The 22,222-nt window shown below is 34.9% G+C and overlaps 1 protein-coding gene across 2 annotated transcripts in view; it reads left to right on the top strand.

Moving 5' to 3' along the window:
• LOC149804945 (uncharacterized) overlaps positions 1-7,776 on the top strand; it is a 34,183-nt gene extending 26,407 nt beyond the window's left edge. For both annotated transcript variants that reach the window (XM_089946091.1, XM_089946095.1), the window contains one exon: positions 1,832-7,776. In XM_089946091.1, coding sequence (XP_089802217.1) covers positions 2,292-3,815 — 1,524 coding nt within the window. In that variant the 5' untranslated portion in view covers positions 1,832-2,291 and the 3' untranslated portion in view covers positions 3,816-7,776. The remainder of the gene's footprint in view (positions 1-1,831) is intronic.
• Positions 7,777-22,222: the final 14,446 nt, after the last annotated feature.

Genomic DNA, 22,222 nt, shown 5'->3' with positions numbered 1-22,222 from the left:
TAAAAATCAAGTTGTTTCTAAAACCTTATATAAATCCATTTATTTGTCTATACATATGTCTGGCTTTACTCTTCTAACTGTATATGCATTCCAAACCTATTTTCTCATCTACATAGCAGTCTTCATGTACTATTTATCTATACCATTTTATTTATACCATATGGCTTTAAAGTGCAAACCAAGATAAAAAAGACATGTTCTTTATTTGTAAAAAGAATGTAACATTATTTTGAAAGAACATCCTGCATTTTATGTTAGCTTTTAACATTTGTTGTCATATTTTCAGACATTCTCAAATCTCCGAAGGTAAAGTTCAGTTTTCCAAACAGCTTGCCCTAGCTCAGGCTTTATAAAATTTGTAAAGTCCTGTACATTCTGCCATTTGAACCATGTCTTCAAAGGTCAAATCTCACTTTGCCTACGATTAACCTAGGGCAATGACTAGACCGATAAATCAGCCTTTCCTCAGTGATGATATTAATAGCTGCACAAATCTGCAGCCACTTTTGGCTGCACACATCGGTGTACAGTTTATACACCTAACTGTATTTCTCAAAAATATGGAGCTACAATCAGGTGAAAGGTTCTTTTGGTGGCATGTACATTATATTTCCAGAGCAAATCCTATGTTTGGTGACTTGTAAATTCATGTGGAATAGCACAACCATCTGTCCTGTGGTCAGATATGGCTCTTACTGGTACGTATGTAAAATGTGCACAGGTTTGTTCTGAAAGATTTGCATGCTGCAAAATTGAACATTTTAATGAACAAGCGACATTAGACCCGCATATTGTCTGTCAGTATCAACATAGATTGGTAGGGGGTAATTTATCAGACTAGGCATAGACAAGTCTATGCAAAGTTAATCTGCTTTGATTTCATGTACGCAGCATAAAGTCTGATATACATTGTAGAGTTTATGTGGTTGCAGATACAGACGTACACTGTTTGCAGTTAGATGCACTTTTAAAGCATTTATAGATAATGCTAACAATATGTCAGTTCAGTTAATGTACTTTCATTTTCCATTTATAATGAAGAAATAACGTTCAATTTGTGCCACTGTGCAGCAGATATAAAATACAGCACAACACTGGTATAGTTCTACAATGTAAGACATATCATAGAGACAGGTCGAAGTCTTGCTGCCTGAATAAATGTTGTCGTAGTGCATGTTGATCCTAAAAATAGAAGTCGAATCTTTTAGAATATCTCAGATAGTTGATCATTATTGCCATTTTTGTACAGATTAAAATCAAATTGCTTCAGGCAAATTATACCTCTGTAATGCCTTTTTCCATCCCAAATTGTATCCAGGAATAATCAAGCAACCATGTTTTTCAAACTCTGTTGTGGACTTTAGAGGTCACTGAAAATCACTGGTAGCTGAGGAATGCCAAAGCTGGTTAAGAGGCAGTTATATTTCTTTAATGAAATGAATGTGGCTAATCATATTTGGCCAAATGTTCTCAAGCATGATGTTTTTTTAAAGAAAATATACCATAAGCTAAACAATTTTTGCATTTAATGGCTGCCACTCTTCAACCAAGTGAAATATTCATCCATTGAAAACTGTGAGGTACCAGATTTTGTTGTAGGCTACCATAGTTTCACTGTCAACTTAGTAGCCTGGGGTTACCATTTTTTTTTAAAGCTGACACTCCTGAGAGTGGATGAATCTTAGATTTATGCATTTAAGGACTGGAAAGGAGGACATATCCAGTAAAAAGAAGACATAAGGCAACCCATTTGACAAGCAGATATATCAGTGATTTGTCTACCCCTGAAATATAAAACCTAATCAGTAATGAATTTCTCACTTCTTTGCAGATTTCGAAACAGCTGCTGATAATGAAGAAGACAAGAACACAAAGAAGAATCAAGAGAAAATCTTGCCAAAGGCTTGGACAATTTTATATACTGAAGAAAATTTCAGTTAATACTAGGACCTGTTAAATATAATTTTTATATTAAAACAATCATTGCAAATTAGGAATGAGTGCTGGATTTAGAAGCTGAATTACCTGGTGAAACTATGGATGGTTCGATTTTTATTTTAGTTTCATTTTAATTTTTAAGACCATTTTTTAAATATTGGTCAGTCTCCTACAGATCTTTTTTGTTGTCAGTGAGAATTTTTTTATTTTCACCTCTCAGAATTTTGTTTACCCTGTCATAACTGAATATAGATATAGGATCATGGCTCAGTTCATGTTCAGCTAATCTCGTTATAGGATTATAACAATTACGGGATTGCAGATTAGTGCAGTCTTCTATCATACATTCCAATATGCAAAGACCAGGAAAACAGAAATGGAAAGATAGGATGGAAAAGGGTGTTAAGTCACTTTGCAAAGACCTTGATGCAAAGAATACAACTGAAGATGATAGGTGCATTAAAGCAGCAGAGGCTATGGTATATACAGGAATTTATCCCAGGCAGGAATTAGTGGCGGCCAGAAAAACTCTTGTCAAGTCCATACAATGTCAGAAATCTCCATTCTGGAAAATCCTTAAGAATAAGTTGGGAATTTTTGAAGATGGGAGTTGGCTTGCTCCCCGTAATCCAGGCAACCGTCCTGGGGTCAACCAGCAGAAAATGGGGAATGATCTCCATAATGAAATGAGTATTCATGAGGAGTGTGCTATTTCGCTTACCATGGGCCATGAAGAAATGAACCAGTCACAGTCATTTTCAGATGCAACTTGTGAAAACAGGACTGCAAGAGTAACAGTGGGACCTGAAAAACGAGAAAGGACTCAGGGTCTTTCTAAGTACAGTGAGGACAGAATTTCAGCTGGGAAAACTCCAACTAAGGAGTCAGCCATTCCTTTCTCATTTATAATCGACAGAGTCGGACAGAGCACGTCCATGTTGCCTGCAACTGATTTAAATGAAAATGTAACAGTGATGCAAGCTTTTGTTAGAGAAAATCAACATTTAGCAACATCTTCTACAAAGTTAAATGAAAGTGTAAAAGTTGATCAAACTGGGATTGGAGACAATGAAAATAAAGAATGTTCTGATGAGAATTCAGAACTAGAGACAAAAGAGTGCTATAAATGTGATTTATGTACCTTCATTTCTTGTGAAGCTAAGATGACTTTGGAGCATATGAGGGAAAAATTACACTACTCGGCCAGCAAAGTGCTTGCAACAGCTAGTTACGGTAATTTAGTTCCAAAAGAAATCATTACAGTGATGGTTCTTAAACACCAGCCAGCTCTGTACAAAAATCTAGTCCCGCTTTGTCCAGTGTGTAATTTATGTTTTCCAAATACATATGCTTGCAGCCAGCATTATGTTCAAGTACATGCACTCTATGGGGAGAAATTTTATAGTCTTGGTAAAGTACGCTCAGAAATAGACATATATATAGATATTAATGATTTCAAGTGTAAATTATGTTCATATCAAGGGTCAAGATTAAGTCAGTGGAATAAACATATGCAATCTCACAAAGAACTTGACCACCAGAGACCTCATAAGGATGAAATAATGATTTGCTTTTGCCCCTATTGTTTACTGGGCCCATCAGATTATCATAGCTGTCTGTCACATATATTCTGCAAACACAAGAAGGGCAAAACTTCCTTCATAATTAGAGCAGCCTTTGTGAAGAAGTCGATTGCTCGTTATCAAATGCTGTCACTCGGATCAGAGGCAAATTCAAAGCCAGAAGATGCAGTACAAAGAGAGCTTAGTTTGGTGCGGGCGATAAAGAAAGCAAGCAATAGGAAAAGTAAGGCTAATAGACAGGTGTGTAAAATGTTGAATCGTCAAATTAAAGAGCTAAAACTACAAGTTAAATAGAAAATGTTCTCTTTTTGTGTTCCCACCATATTCTGTGGAGGGGAGAATGATGTTACCTATGTTCTTGTGCAATGTACAAAATGAATTTTGTTTTTGCCTGATGCGATCAGCAGCTTAACATCTAGGAAGTCAGTATCCAGTTTTCAATTTCCCCCACTGCTTCTTACATGGGCATAATTTGTTGGTCCTGTCTAAGCTTCCAGACATCTGTACATTCATCCTTTCCATCATGAGAAAGCTTGTTAGCAAGATAGGCAGATGAAATTTTGAAAGCATCAACAGATAACTTGATTAGATTTTCAAGCCAGTACTACATTGCTATTCTTAAACCACTTGAAGGAGTGCCATGAAACTTTACACCCACATTTGTACTAAGTGAAAATGATACCCTCCGATACTGCATATCATTGCAACAGTGGTCATCTTGAAAATCTTGTTATCCCTATTTTTCCTGAATAAATGGCCATACTGACATCAAATTTTTCACTAAAACACTTGTGATGCCTAGTAGGCACCAACTGAAAGTGATTCTAATCTGAGGTCTAGTAAGTCCACCATGGCAGCCATCTTGAATATCTCATTTTGAGCAGATTGTCACATCAGCATTAAGTTTTCTCAGAAGACTTATTAGGAGGTCTAGTTGGTTGCAAATAAAATGGTACCGATACAACATTCATTGCATATCCTAAACATGGTTATAGCAGGGATGTTTACACTAAAAGACTGCTTATGATATCTATTTAGTCAAGAAAGAAAATTGTGTCAGCATGGTAGCCATCTTGAAATCTTGTTACTGCTACTACACTGTAAGAGAGCACCATCCTGACAGGGGCTTAGACTGCTTATCACATTATTTCATACTAACTGAATATGCTGCCAGCCATACACCCAATATATCTACCACGTTGGCCATCTTGAAAATCATATTGCTAATTATCGTGAACAGGTGGGCACTTCAGCATGTTATTTGCATCAAAGGACTTTTTGATGATGGCTGGTTGGTAAATGTAAATAGTGCCAGTTATATTTCCAGTGTGGACACAATGGAGGCCAATTTGAAAATCCTGCTATTGCCCTTATGCTGAACAGATGATTATATACTTCTTATGAAAACAAGTTTGTCCTAAATACAAATTATGCCCATCTGACCTCCAACTTGATGGCCATGGTGGACATCTTGAAATTAAATCATTATTACTACTACTCATTGTGTCTCAATGGTACCAACATGTTGTTTTCACTAACACACTTCTCACTACATGTAGTTGATCAGGGGCCCTGAGTGGTCTAAGGCGCTGTCCGTCACGGATCACTGCCATCTCACCTCTGCCTGCGTGGGTTCGAGTCTCGGGCTCGGCAAATGTGGATATGTGAGAAAGCTTGCCGGTAGCTTCTCGTGGGTCGGTGGTTCTTTCCGGGATTTTCCCGGTTCTTCCTCCACCATTAATACTGGCCGCCATGTATAGCCTATCATGTGCTGAAAAATGGCGTTAAACCCTATAACAACAACAACAACATGTAGTTGATCCTAGATGAAAACAACGTGAACTTCAAGCATGTGAAATAGTTTGTTTCAGCTACTTCTCCCAAGTGGATAGTCCTTCCTATATTAAAATTATGCCAATCCAACCTCCAAAAAGGCTGCCTTGATAAACAGCCTGAAAATCTTTATATCGATACATCTTTTTAAGCAGATGATTATGATAGTTGTATTAAAATAGAGTTTTCACAAAACCACAACAATAATGTAAAATGGTTCTTAGTGAAACTGGTGCCCATCTGTCTGTAAGAAAGGCAACATAGTGGCCATCTCAATTCTTGTTATCACTGCTACATTTTCTTAAATGGTGGTATTGTTATGGGTTTTTATTACAGCACTTGCAATATGTAATTTGTTCTGTATGAAAATGGTACAGATCTGACCACTAACTTATCTATACTTTTGTGCATGAGTTTGAAATGGGGTCAAGTCAAGGTCATTGCTTGCATTTTTGTACTAAAATGAGCTGAAGAACAGTGATTTGTACATGTATACATTTGACCATACTGTATTTAGTTTCATTCCAGTAACAATTTGACAAGTCAGCAATCTGATATTTATTTTAAGGTTCCGGTCTTGACTAATTTTTTAGCTGTACTTGTAAGCATGATAACAAAAACAAGTGGATATTTATCAAACCCAGTCTATGGATATACCATATATACTCACTTATAAGTCAAGTCAGACTGCAAATAATAAAGAACCTGATCTACCATAGCATTATACACCAGCAGCTTAGGGTCTGTGTTTTTGTTCTACTGAATGCTCCTAACAAATTGCACAGACCCAGATCTGCCAGTTCATTTTGCGACAGCAGATCTTGGTCTATGTATTTCACAGTTGGACTTATTGAACACATGGTATGTAAAGAATACATTGAATTTTTATATTTTAATAGCTTGGGGATTTTTTCAACTTGTCTGAAACAATTAAGTTCATTAATCTTTTCTTGGTCAAAGGCTATGACAAAGAATATTATACTGTACAAGTATCTTCTGAACATGTTAACTCAGACATGTAAGATAATATTTGTGTTACCAAATTTGTGTGTGTGTGTGTGTACATTATTATTCTGTGACAGTCTTTTTTTTCTTCTCATTTGGAGACCTCAATGAACACTTGATCACTGTGTCACTCTTTATTGTTTTTGTTCTTGTTTTAATGTTTATAGTCATAGAAGTTTTGTAGAAGTGTGTGTGTGTGTGTGTGTCTGTGTACACATTATTATTCTGTGACAGTCATTTTTCTTCTTCTCATTTGGAGACCTCAAGGAACACTTGATCACTGTGTCACTCTTTATTGTTTTTGTTCTTGTTTTAATGTTTTTAGTCATAGAAGTTTTGTAGAAGGATATAAAAATATAGTATTTTTCAAATAAGTAATAATCAGTCACCCCATATTTTTACTTTAAATTAATTGTTCCCTATTGTTCAGCAGGTAAATTAGGGTAAGATATGTTACTAGTTAATTGTTCTTCTTCAGCCTTAGGCATTGTTAGAACCTGTTGATTAGGAATCTAAGGGTATGTCATTGTTCCTTCTTATTAATTGGGTTATGTACCTTTTTGTTTTGCCTTTGTTTTTAAAAATAATTATTATGACAGTATGTTTACTGGCTTTAATATATTATTGTAGTACACAACATTAGACAAACTCAGACATGACATCGCATGGTCTTTGCAGTTTATTCCTCTTAGGATTTTGGAATAACTCTGTAGACCCTGATCTGCCAAGCCAATATGCAATACAAGATCTGGGTCTGCAGTGTTTGCAGTTGAGTACATGTTAAGTAAGGATTAACATGGTATTGTTAGACAAAGTTTCAAAATGGACTTATCAGAAGGAGGCATTTTTTGTTATTGATAAAACCAAATCAATGTATAGGATGAAAAGAGTGACATTTCACCTTTCATTAGTAAAGTTGTTAAGGAAGGTTGGTACGATGGTTTGGTATCATACACACAAGATACACTGCACTAAAGAACCTATTTTTTTGAGTGAACCAGGTTCTTATGACAATATTGCCAAATGTTGAACATGCCATTGTTATCATCATTAAGAAAATCTAGTTGTACCATATATAATGCCAACTCAGCTTTGAATGTTGTAGGCCCATGTATTCCATTGCATGAGGTTTTTGTAGGTCAGGATCTCTACACTTTGCACTAAAGATTTGCAGCAAAGACTGCAGGCATATTGAAATCTGTACTTTCTTGCTCAGGATTTGCAACACACAGACCACTAATTAAAATTTTGCAGCAGATGATGCAGACACATCATGGTCTACAATCTTTGCAATAAGGATGTGCATCAAACAGTGCTGGCAGATCTGGGTCTCCATAGTTTCCTGTTGAGGGTACACTATATATGGGAATTTTCTGTTTTAGCACCTTTAAGTTTATGAAATAAACTCTTAAAACTGTTCAGTTTGGTACTTTGTATTTGCTGATTCATGCAACAATGACTTCTAAGTCAAGTCCAAGTACAAACTGCACAAACTCAGATCAGAAATAGCATAACGCATCAGCAGAGCTGGGTCTCTGAAGTTTGTATGAAGTGATCAGTAACACAAATAACATAAACCCTGATCTGCCAGTCCATTATGTGATAGAAGATATGGATTTGTGTAGTTTGCACTTAAACTGAAATCATAAGTGAATATATATTGTTACAACTCTATGGTCTTAAAGTAAGTAACAGAAAAGAACAAAAGCCAACAAGTTCTGTAAAATCTTTCAGATGATTTATTTCCTTAGAATAGAAGCTGAAAATTTAGAAATAACTTACTGTATTGTGAATTAAATTCCAAATAGTCCTAAAAGTTCTATCATGAGTCCAAATGTATGAGTTCCAGTTGAATGCCAGTGGAATTCCAAATAAATTCCAATGTTGAATGTGTTGGTGTGCCAGTGGTCTCTAAGGTGATAGTATGTCAGTTGCCTGGAATGTGGCAGTGTGTTAACAGTCTTGATGTAACACAATAATATAATTCAAAAAGTCCTTGAAAAAATTTCTAATGATACCACAATAATGATTTAGTGTCAAAATGTTATTGAGCACTTTGTAATTCCAGTGCATAATAATTTGAATAAATGATTTGGAATTTCCAAGTGAAAAACTAATGTCCTAGACTCAGATTCTAACAAATTTCTTTACCTCCATTAATAATAACCTGAATATTTAATCTATAATCATAGAAAAATATTAGCTGTAATGTTAACAAAATAATTATCATTAGTCAGGTAGACCATTAATTTAATTTGGATGGTCATTTACAAAATACAGATATACATAACATGTAATCATTAAGAAAAACCAACAAACAAACAAAAATTAAATATACATAACAATATGATATGTACTGTGTTTGTGTTTGTAATGAAAAGTTAGATATGGTCCCTTGAAATGTTGCCACTCATGGCAGGGCTCAAAATTAGCTCTAATCCAAAACCCAGATGGAACTAATCTAGGCAGTGAAAATTACACTGGTCGCCTTAAGAAGTGGTTGTGTTTCGGCATTCCCCTTAATGTTAATTGTGTTAGCTGAGTAAATAACCAACATCCTGAAGTTGACAAGGTACTGTAAATGCTGATGGTGCAGATTGACAGGTTTAAACCACTCTTCCACTCATCGAGTAAATTGGTGTGATTATTGTCCAAACAGTCTTTGCATAGGTGGAACTAGCCTGGTATACTGTCTCCAAGCACTGATCTCGTTATTGATGGAAACAAAAGGTATTGGGTCTCAGGCTGCTATTTATCAATTGAAAAAGATCATGTTCAGCAATGGAATAAATAATCCAGAATTATACAGAACAATGTATTTTAATACATTGTGCATTGTCAATTGTTAACATGTGGAAATATTTGTAAGATGTACAGGCATCACCGAAACACCAGAAATTAGATAATGACAAGCGAGAGCACAATCGCAGATATGACGAAGAGACTAAGGTAGTACCAGAAATGCTGGGAAAATAAAGACAAATGACAAGTATGGCCCAAGAAAGGCTGTGATGTGATCTTTCTGAACTGAGTACTCAGAGACATAGTTTTAAGTACACCAGGTACATCATTCTTGGATGGGTTTAACAGCTTTTCCTGGAGTCACACAAAGCAAGCATCCTACAAATAAGGGCAGATGGATACATGAAATCAAAACAGAAAGTTGGTTCCTCAGAAGAAGAACAAATTGTAAGATCTTAAAATGAGCATCTTGAAGAAGTTTGAGCATGAACTTCAAACTTTATTGAGTCATGTTTGTTAAATACAGCTATTATTTTAAGATGATGTTAATTGACAATAAATGTTAAATTTGGAACTGAACTGGCATCTAATTGCTTTTAGCAGGATCAGAGATATCTAGGCAGGATCTGTAAACACTTGATTATGGTGATCTTGTGGGTCTGAAATAAAGATCCTAATTCAAACCCTGTTTGCGGTCATACATTAGACAAAGAAATCATTTCTTTCATAAATTTTGGCCCGAGTTAATTTCAGAATGCTTCTTATGTTGTGGTTTTTTTTTAAATTATTAGTTATTTATTGAAAAACAGAAAAATTGTCCAGAATTGGCAAAAGAAAGAAAAAAATTTATTAGAAAATTACGTTCACAAGTAATGACAAGAAAAGGTTTTATTAAATGGTTTGTGCATGTTAAAAATTGATGAAATAAAATACTGTTTAAGTATATGTTACTTAATATTGTTCACTGTAGTATTGCTCCTTGCTTATTCAGGTACTTGTTCACATCTAAGTTTCATTTTGTTTTTAGCTCGACATTTAGATCAGTGTAATTCTATGAAATGCCAAAAGCTATCTTGAGTTGTCCATTTTTAATAAATGCATTTGAAACTATTTGCAGTGCAGTGCTTATATGTTAGTTTATTATTATATGCTGTGTGTTTATTATTATATGCTGTGTGTTTGTAATTATATGCTGTGATTTTATGATTATATTCTGTGCATTGGTCATTATATGATATGCATTGCTCATTATATGATATGCATTGTTCATTATATGATGTGCATTGCTCATTATATGATGTGCATTGTTCATTATATGATATGCATTGTTCAGTATATGATATGCATTGTTCATTATATGATGTGCATTGCTCATTATATGATGTGCATTGTTCATTATATGATGTGCATTGTTCATTATATGATATGCATTGCTCATTATGATGTGCATTGTTCATTATATGATATGCATTGTTCATTATATGATGTGCATTGCTCATTATATGATGTGCATTGCTCATTATATGATATGCATTGCTCATTATATGCTGTGCATTGCTCATTATATGATGTGCATTGCTCATTATATGATGTGCATTGTTCATTATATGCTGTGCATTGTTCATTATATGATGTGCATTGTTCATTATATGATATGCATTGCTCATTATATGCTGTGCATTGTTCATTATATGATATGCATTGTTCATTATATGATATGCATTGCTCATTATATGATGTGCATTGCTCATTATATGATATGCATTGCTCATTATATGATATGCATTGCTCATTATATGATATGCATTGCTCATTATTCATTATATGATATGCATTGTTCATTATATGATGTGCATTGCTCATTATATGATGTGCATTGCTCATTATATGCTGTGCATTGCTCATTATATGATGTGCATTGCTCATTATATGATGTGCATTGTTCATTATATGCTGTGCATTGTTCATTATATGATGTGCATTGTTCATTATATGATATGCATTGCTCATTATATGCTGTGCATTGTTCATTATACGATGTGCATTGTTCATTATATGATATGCATTGTTCATTATATGATGTGCATTGCTCATTATATGATGTGCATTGCTCATTATACGATGTGCATTGTTCATTATATGATGTGCATTGTTCATTATATGATATGCATTGCTCATTATATGCTGTGCATTGTTCATTATACGATGTGCATTGTTCATTATATGATATGCATTGTTCATTATATGATGTGCATTGCTCATTATATGATGTGCATTGCTCATTATATGATGTGCATTGCTCATTATATGATATGCATTGCTCATTATATGATATGCATTGCTCATTATTCATTATATGATATGCATTGTTCATTATATGATGTGCATTGCTCATTATATGATGTGCATTGCTCATTATATGATGTGCATTGTTCATTATATGATATGCATTGCTCATTATATGATATGCATTGCTCATTATATGATATGCATTGTTCCTTATATGATATGCATTGTTCATTATATGATGTGCATTGCTCATTATATGATATGCATTGCTCATTATATGCTGTGCATTGTACACTATATGAGTGCATTGTTCACTGTATGATATGCATTGCTCATTATATGATCTGCATTGCTCATTATATGCTGTGCATTGCTCATTATATGCTGTGCATTGTTCATTATATGATATGCATTGCTCATTATATGCTGTGCATTGTTCATTATACGATGTGCATTGTTCATTATATGATATGCATTGTTCATTATATGATATGCATTGCTCATTATATGATGTGCATTGCTCATTATATGATATGCATTGCTCATTATATGATATGCATTGCTCATTATTCATTATATGATATGCATTGTTCATTATATGATGTGCATTGCTCATTATATGCTGTGCATTGCTCATTATATGCTGTGCATTGCTCATTATATGATATGCATTGCTCATTATATGCTGTGCATTGCTCATTATATGATGTGCATTGTTCATTATATGATGTGCATTGCTCATTATACGATGTGCATTGTTCATTATATGATGTGCATTGTTCATTATATGATATGCATTGCTCATTATATGCTGTGCATTGTTCATTATACGATGTGCATTGTTCATTATATGATATGCATTGTTCATTATATGATGTGCATTGCTCATTATATGATGTGCATTGCTCATTATATGATGTGCATTGCTCATTATATGATATGCATTGCTCATTATATGATATGCATTGCTCATTATTCATTATATGATATGCATTGTTCATTATATGATGTGCATTGCTCATTATATGATGTGCATTGCTCATTATATGATGTGCATTGTTCATTATATGATATGCATTGCTCATTATATGATATGCATTGCTCATTATATGATATGCATTGTTCCTTATATGATATGCATTGTTCATTATATGATGTGCATTGCTCATTATATGATATGCATTGCTCATTATATGCTGTGCATTGTACACTATATGAGTGCATTGTTCACTGTATGATATGCATTGCTCATTATATGCTGTGCATTGCTCATTATATGCTGTGCATTGTTCATTATATGATATGCATTGTTCATTATATGATATGCATTGCTCATTATATGCTGTGCATTGCACATTATATGATGTGCATTGCTCATTATATGCTGTGCATTGTTCATTATATGATGTGCATTATATGATGTGCATTGCTCATTATATGATGTGCATTGTTCATTATATGCTGTGCATTGTTCATTATATGATGGGCATTGTTCATCATATGATGTGCATTGTTCATTATATGATGTGCATTGTTCATTATATGATGGGCATTGTTCATCATACGATGTGCATTGTTCATTATATACTGTGCATTGTTCATTATATGATGTGCATTGCTCATTATATGATGTGCATTGCTCATTATATGATGTGCATTGTTCATTATATGAAGTGGTCTAAAGCACTCAACATTATGGATTGCTGCCATCTCACCTGTCTGTGTAAGTTCAAGTCTCGGGCTCGGCCAATGTGGGTACATGAGAAAGCTTGCCAGTAGCTTCTCTTGGGTCGGTGGTTCTTTTGGGGTTTTTCCCATGTTCTTCCTCCACCATTAATACTGGCTGCTATATATAGCCTATCTTGTGGTGAAAAATGGCATTAAACTCTACAACAACAACAACAGAAACATTATTTATATATGCAGCAGTTTTTACTATAATATGATGTGCATTATTTATTTTATGATGTACATGTCTGATTTTATGGTGTGTGAATTTCATTTTTATTTTATGAGCTTTTGTTAATATATGACATGATGAAATAAAAACCTTTATATAATTTGCACACCTCATTTTTAGTCCTACATTGTATGACATTCACCTGATATTGTGTTTTTAGGTTGCCATTTTAGTGCCTATATAACAGCACTGTGTAGTGTGTTCTAGGGTTGATGTAAGAAAAACAAATATCATTGTATGTGTCTTACATTGTAGGACTAACCTCATTATGAAATGTGGATGTTTTATTACATACTGTGCATTTTTATTATATCATGTACTAATTCTTTCTGCTGAGGGTCAAAATGAAATCAGTTTGAGGTGTTTGAATTTACTGATGCATCAGTTATGAAGGAAAATGCATTGCAGTTAGCTCATGTGGTTGAATTACAACATGGTAGCACTGTACTAGCTGAGGTTGAATTACAACATGGTAGCACTGTATTAACTGACATTGAATTACAACATGGTAGCTGAGGTTGAATTGCAGCATGGTAGCATTGTATTAGTTGAGGTTGAATTACAATATGGTAGCACTGTATTGGCTGAGGTTGAATTACAACCTGGTAGCTGTGTAATAGCTGAGGTTGAATTGCAACATGGTAGCATTGTATTAGCTGTGGTTGAAGTACAGCATGGTAGCACTGTAATAGCTGTGGTTGAAGTACAGCATGGTAGCATTGTATTAGCTGTGGTTGAAGTACAGCATGGTAGCACTGTACTAGCCGACGTTGAATGGCAAGTTGGTAGTACTGTGCCAGCTGAGGTTGAATTGCAACATGGTAGCACCATATTAACTGAGGTTACCTAAGTTCTACAATCCACTTGCTATTTTACTTACAGACCCATTGGGATGATGTCTTCAGCAGCCATATTGGAAAACAGCTGATAGGTCTTAGTAAGCATTATACAGAAGATATGGCAATCAAACATTCTTTTCATTGACCACAACATTTCTCATCTGCAAGTGACTTCATTGACATTGTTCTGTCATGTGGATTTAAGAACGTAAATGCATTAACATATTCAAGAAATTTTTTGCAATCTGGTATATATAGCTGGTTATAGAGTATTTCTACCACAGTTTTAACAAAATTACAATTGCTCACACATTAGACAGCAAATGTCCTACTAGTTCCTTACACTTGAAAGTGAAAAATGTTTGAAAATCTATTAATTGCACCCTTTTATTTTCCAATTCGGTTGATTTGTTTATTTACAACATCCATTTAAACTTTTAAAAATCTCAGACAGAATACAATTTTCTAACTGGTACACACCATGAAGCAACCGCTCCGTTGGCCTAGTGGTTAGAGCATCTGCCTTGGATGCAGGAGATCGTGGGTTTGATCCCCAGCTGAGTCATACCAGAGACTTATAAAAATGGTACTAACACCTGCCTTGCTTGGCACTCAGCATTAAGAGGTTGATGTTAGGCCTGGGCCCCCGAGTGGCCGAGTGGTCTAAAGTGCTCTCCGTTATGGATCACTGCCATCTCACCTCTGTCTGCGTGGGTTTGAGTCTAGGATTCGGCTAATGTGGGTATGTGAGAAAGCTTGCCAGTAGCTTCTCGTGGGTTGGTGGTTCTTCCAGGGGTTTTCCCGGGTTCTTCCTCCACCATTAATACTGGCTGCCGTGCATAGCCTATTGTGTGCTGAAAAATGGCGTTAAATCCCACAACAATTTTAGAACTGGTCAGTCAGGATAATGGGACTGGGTGCGACATCATGCTACATGACTGCAACATGATACCCCAGTACTAGATATCACTATAAACTGCCACAATGCAGACATCGTAGCGATATGACTTAATTTTTTTTTTAAAGCTACACAAATTGTCCAAATCTCACTCTCACTCACACCATGAAGCACTTGGAGCACTGATTTTCAGGCACCATTCATATTGATGCACAAGTACTTTACAACCATACCCAAGTCCTTAACAATAAAGTCCCATCATAAGAAAGATAGAAAGGGACTTGAAGCACTATAATAACCACAGCTGTATATACTAATGGTCATTAAGGATTCTTTGATACAGTCTGTTTATTTGGAATATAACACCAAAATATTTTAAAGTGGAATACCCTCAACAATGATGACAAGCATCCCCTGTCCATTCCCATTATATGGGATGGATCATTTGCAAAACAAACAAATAAAAAACAATGATAACAGACTTCCCCTCTATATTCCCATCACCAGGAATCCTTTGCAAAGAACAAATCAAAAATCTGAACAATCATGTGTCTCTGGTCAACCAATTGTAATTTTCAATTAAAATGGTCATGGCATTGAGCTTGTAGAATAAATGATTTTTGACTAGCCACAAGGATCCATCAAGTGGTTTGAGTAATGTAAACAACTGAAAAACTTTAACCAAAACCTAATAGCAAATCTACCAAGTCCTTTACCATGAACCCATGTGTGTTGGAATGAAATGTCTTTTGTTAATGATAAATCATCCCAATAATAAACAGAATTATTGAGAAAATGGAAGCAAATGAAAGAAGAAAAAGGTTGTAATGATACCTTGACAAGGAGTTCTCAGAAAAGTGAATATGTCTCAAATCTGCTGATGTAGGCTGAACAAAAGCTCATCTTTGCAAATTCTCATAATTCTCACTGCATATTTCAGGCTTCCCCTAAAGAGCATAAAATGGGCCTTTGTTATGAATACATATATATTATTTGTACACAAAGTATTAAAAGGTGTTGAGGTAATTGCAGTTTATAATGTTTGACAAATCTTGCCCAAAGTGGAGGATTCCAAGGATGATTATTTTAGAGTCTTTAGTAAATTTACACTTGGGCAGTTAAGGGCATTGTGTGGTAACAGACCAAGGGACAGACAGGATAAACAATTAATAAATTATATTTACATAAAACTCTAAACTCTAATGGTCAGAAATAAACATGTATTAAGGGCAAAAGCTGGTTTAAAGGTTTTTTATAAGTTGACCAAGATTGTCAATTTCCACATGGATAACAGACCAAATCAGTACACACATTACTAAGACACCTGCAGAAAGACCATTTTCTACCCATTCTGTTGATATTAGTTATATTATTTTCTTTGGAGATGAAAATAATTTGAATTGTAATACCAGTTATGATCCATAATAACCCCTATCAGCTGTCTTCAAACCCCTTCATAGGTTGAGAGGCCTAGTCTACTTAGAGAGTTTGAGGCCACTAGGCACTGGTTATATTGAAATTTGGAAACAAATTGAATGCCAAAAACAAGCCAGTGTAATTTACTATATAAAGATATATAAGACAACTAGGCACACATCAAATTCTTTTCAGAATTGTTTTTTTAGAAAACACTTTTTCAGTCCCCCTTTACCTCTGGACCTGGCTGTCTTCCAGGACAGATGCAGATGATGTTATCCAGAATTGTCTATAAGTAAAATATTAAGGGACTTGTCGAGTTTAGGCAGGCTTAGCTAGTTCGGTACTACTATTCAGCCACTTGGACAAAAGATATTTGGCCAGACTGCAAAGCATTTTCCTTTGTAACAGGTGCATCAGTAAATTCTCACACTAGATGGTGTTTTCAATTTGATCCTCATCATAAAGAGTTTGCATATCATATAATGAAAACCACACAGTATATATCAAAACATCCACCTCACATAATGAGGTTTGTACAACTTAATAAAACATCTACCTCACATAATGACTTTTGTATGACATAATAAAACATCCACCTCACATAATGAGGTTTGTGCAGCATATACTTATTTTACTATCGTACATCATTACATATTAACAAATGTTGATGAAATAATAATGAATGTAGAGCATATAATTAAAACAATAATTAGCAATGCACATCATTAATAAATGATGCATAGAATAGCAACAGATATAATACATACACACACAAAAAGAAATATACATATTAGCAATGTGCTGCATGTAATAGCAAATGCACAACATATAGTACGTAATGTATAATGTAGTTTCACTGCATGTTTAAAACAGACACAGATAGTTTTGGCATTCCATAATTCTATAAAATGATGGTCAACCAGTTTTGATGAGAATAGTTAAGGGATCAATAAATGAAATGTCACTACTCTGTGGTCTTAAAGTAACAGAAAAGAATAAAAACCAAAAAGTTTTGTAAAGTTCAAACAAATAATTTATTTCCCTAGAATACAAAGTGAAAAATGTAAAAAGAAGTTGTGGTATTGTGAATTAAATTTCAATCCTCCTAGAATTTCCAGCCCAAATGAAATACTGGACACAACTATAGTGCAGCTGATTCTGCTCAGATCTTACAGCATGAATGAATAATTTCTAGATAAACAAGATTTTTAGTTCTCCGCTTGACCATGTCACAATTAGCATTTTCTAAAAAATAATATTACCTACTGGAAAATTTTATTCTGGAAGGTTCTAAATGTTTACAAGATAAAATCAGAGTTATAATTAGAAGGTCTGTTACTAAAATTATAGGGGTCCCCAAGTGGCCGATTGGTCTAAAGTGCTTTCCATCATGGATCACTGCCATCTCACCTCAGTCTGCATGTGTTCGAGTCTCACATTCAGTTAATGTGGTTAATTGAGAAAGCTTGCCAGTAGCTTATCATGGGTCATTGGTTTTTTCCAGGGTTTTCCCGGGTTCTTTCTCCACCATTAATACTGGCCGCCATGTATAGCCTATCGTGTGCTGAAAAATGGCATTAAACTCTACAACAACAACTAAATTTATAAAATGTGGGACAAGTGCAACTAATTTGACTTGTGATAAACCTGGCTATCTCTGTCAACATACTCCTTTAACATATTTATATGGCAAAGTTGTTTTTGTTTTCGCCAACCTGCAGTATTGATGATATTATTTAAATAACTTATTTTCTTTTCAACTGTGTAAAAACCATAGTACTTGGCCTGAAGGGGGATTTTATGGTACATGCAAGAGAGCCAAAACACTATCATCAGACTGAAAACACCATTCTTTTGTATTTTTGTCACACGTTAATTTCATTTTTGACTGATTAGGATGCAGATTAGTTCATGCAACTTCATGAGCCTCTGATAGTTATATTTAAATTAGAAACATAGTCAAGAAGATTAATTTCTGTATCTTCATTTGAAAGAAGCTTCTATTCTAACAATTTCAATGGTCCACATTGTGTTCAAAAACTAGTTAAAGGGACTAAATCCTAAAAATACTTTTACTGATGCTCTAACAGCAAACATTAAATGAACACCTTTACCCTTTCCATCATCAAAACAGTATGTTTGATGAAATCATTCTAAAGTCCCATGGTATTCAGGATGATAGGCAGAAGACTTGAATTTTGGATGCCAAATTCATGCATAACTTGCTGCAAAATTCCAGACATAAAATTTGACCCTTGATGAGATTGTACAGATTTGGGCAGGCCAAATTGTGTAAAAAAAAATATGAACGCTTTTACTATTGTTTAATCTTAATATTCCTCAGAAGAATTGCCTCTGGGAAACTTGTAGACACACATTATGGTCGACCAGTATTGGTTGCCTGGCTTGGTCCTAGTAAAGAATAAACAGTCTACCATTATTCTGCTAAATTGTTCATCAAGGAATGGGTTGCAGATGAGCCTTAGGTATCTTTTGATTGGGTTTTCCTACCATTTGACATGTGTGACAAGATTTGCATTATTTATAAACATGACTTAATTTTTTTGGCCAAAAGAAATTATTCATATCATGTGATAAGTTTTATTGATCCCTAATTAACCAGTTGAAAGAGTTTCATTGGTTGAACTGAGAATTTCCTGTTTACACAACTTTGGAACTACAGTTTGATAGTTCAGTGACCACTCATCGCCAGAAGGTACCTCGGATGATCTCCATTTTCTAACAAGGACCCCATTTTAACAAAATAGCAAACGGGTGCTTCCTTCGCTTCAATTTCGCCAATAGCCCCCAGAAACAAACATATCTCACGATCTTTTTCCTGTTCAATGATATGCGATTGTGGTTTATTACCCTGATTAGAATAAAGATAATTTTTAGTAAATAGAGGATCACTGTGATCAATACCTGTTTGATTGATCAATACAAGGAGTAAAAAGGTACTTCATCAAAAGCCTGACCAATACATGTCAGCTAAAGGAATACTTTCCTGATCAACATCATTCTCATAAGCTTTCTTTGCCATAGCTTTTTTATCTGCACAAGCTGGGTAGAGTAAGGGTTTTCCGTTCAATAGGATCTACTTTCAGATCTAAACACGTTTTGTGAGTTTCAAGTGAATTATCCACAACCTTTTCCCCAGCTAGGTCATAGAAATCGCTGCTTCAACTGTCATGTGTTCTAAGACTTAAGGCTGATGACAAATTTACTCATTGGAGAGGAACCATTAACAAAGCCACACTCTACTCCCTGAATAAGAATATTCTCGTTAGAATAAGACTTCTCGGAAAAGGCAAAGTACCTGAAAATGAAAGATTCAGAGAAGCTCCTGTGCCCCATAAAGTATACTAGGGATAGGATTGACAGAATCACTCATGAGTGATATAGAACCGATCGACATGAATGGTTCGTAATTCTCCATAATAAAGTCATTCTGGTGTTTGACCCAACAAATGTATTGATTTCAATACGTACCCTAGATCTCTTAGAAATAAGAGCATCTGAAATAGGTCTGTATTGCTTCTATTGCTTTTTTTCAGTGAGTAGCAATCAGAAATAATGCGTCCTTTCTTCTTACGATAGATGGACGTAGGAAGAGATAAGGATTTCTGATCAATGTTAAAAGAAACATTCCAAAAGGTTGTGCCAGATTGCGATTAGGAAATGCTCATATTAGACGAAATAGCTTCTTACCAGAAGACTGTGGAGCAGAAGACTTACTGACGAATTTTTTTTAATTTTCTAAGGAATACTCGTCAGCTCTACAAGCAGCATTTTCTAAAGTCGCGACTTTAATATGGACACATTTCTTGAACTCTTCAGTTAACATGATTTGTAAGATTTTCATAATCTCGACCAATCACGATCTATGAAATAGTTTCTCTTTTTCTCTTGCAAATTCGACATGCGTTTGTCCAGCTCCTTCTTATAGATCCTAAACTTTTGTCGATAAGCCTCCCATGACCCCTCAAGATGTCCCTTAACCAGTTCATAATCAGCACTTTGCTGTACTGACGGGGGAGTGTTGATATCAAGACCTTTGCCCAAAAGTGCACATTGTAATAACCGAGTCCAATGCTGTCTTGGCCATTTTTAATTTTAAGCATTTTTTTTTTCAAAATGAGGAAAATATTTATCTGCTTTTTCTTTAAAAGGGGATTCTAACCTAATATTTTTTGTAACATCAAAACCCGAACATATATGTAAAGTGGGACTGTGATTTTCACGTCCCAAGTCTAATTCTTTTAATCCAAATGAAATTCCCTTTCTTACTTTTCTCTTTATCTCTGTATTTCTCTCATCTTTTTCACATTACATCTCTTTCTCCAATTGCATCGGGTTTGCTTTTTTAAGCCCAAGCTCTCTTGGCTCTATTTCATTCTTGTCTTTTAGTATCAATTCCATAACTTAGAAGTCAGAGCCAGATGGAGACTCACCCATCAAATCCAGAGCACCTATATCCAAAACATACTTTTCCACCAAATATTGGGCCAGAATATTCGTTATGTATTGCTTAGTTAAAGAAGCCTTCTTCTCAAAAAAATCATATTTTCTGGCAAGCTGGTGGAATTCGTCCTTTTTCAAGGAGCCGGACCGTTCCTGGGTAGGATTTGAAACAAAGTTCTCCGCTGTTTTCCGAAATTGTTTAGAGAAATTCTTATACCAAGGACGAGCCCCCAATTTTCTGCCACGACTCTATGAGGCAACAGAAAAGAGTGAAAACCAAAAAGTTTCATAAACTTCAACAAATAAATTATTTCCCTATTAATAATAATAATAATGAGGACTTTGTATAGCGCCTAATCTTTAGAAGCTCTAAGCGCTTTACAACATTAGACAACACCTATAAGATAAAAAAACATAATGATATGATTACCAAAAATAAAAAAACACTATGAAATTAGAAAACAAAAATAAAAACATGCTGAGATTATTTCAGGTAGGAAACATTATTAGGTATTTTAAGTTTGTTCTTGCAGTCGAAATAAGTGAGTTTTGAGAGCACTCTTGAATGGGATCACTGTGTCTTTGTGTCTAAGTTCAGTGGGCAATTCATTCCACGTTTCTGGGCCCTGGTATTCAAAAGAACGCTGTCCATATGACTTTGTTTTCAGAGAGGGAATAATGAGTATACGATTGTCAGAAGAGGAGCGTAAGTATCTTGTTGGTATATACACATGGGTGAGGTCGGATAGGTATGTTGGACTAGAGTCCGACAGTGAACGTAGCACAGAGAACAAATTTTGTGTTTGATTATGGATCGAATGGATAGCCAGTGTAGGGTATAGAGCAGCGGGTAGGTGTGTTCTGATCGTGGTACTCTAAGTATGATCCGAGCAGCTGTGTTTTGAAGTTTCTGGAGCAGATATTGAGATGAACCAGACATAATTGAGTTACAATAGTCCAGTCTTGAAAGTACTAATGAACACACAAGTGTTTTAGTGGTCTCAACTGAAAGATATTTGCGAATTGAGCTGATGCGTCTCAGCTCAAGATATGCAGCCATGCATATGTTCATGACATGTTGGTGCAATGTGAGAGTACTATCCAGAGTAACACCTAGGTTTTGTACTGATTGTTTGAATTTAATGTTGGTGTTGCTGATATTTATTGTTTGAGGTAAAGGATGTGAATGAAAGTTTTTGTGCTGTGATCAGAATGGCCTCAGTTTTATCATCATTCATCTGCAGCTTGTTAC

This window comes from Sinohyriopsis cumingii, chromosome 2, assembly GCF_028554795.1.
Source record: "Sinohyriopsis cumingii isolate HCF-2022 chromosome 2, ASM2855479v2, whole genome shotgun sequence".
NCBI classification, from domain to species: Eukaryota; Metazoa; Mollusca; class Bivalvia; order Unionida; family Unionidae; genus Sinohyriopsis; species Sinohyriopsis cumingii.
This window is presented reverse-complemented; position numbering and strand designations above follow the sequence as displayed.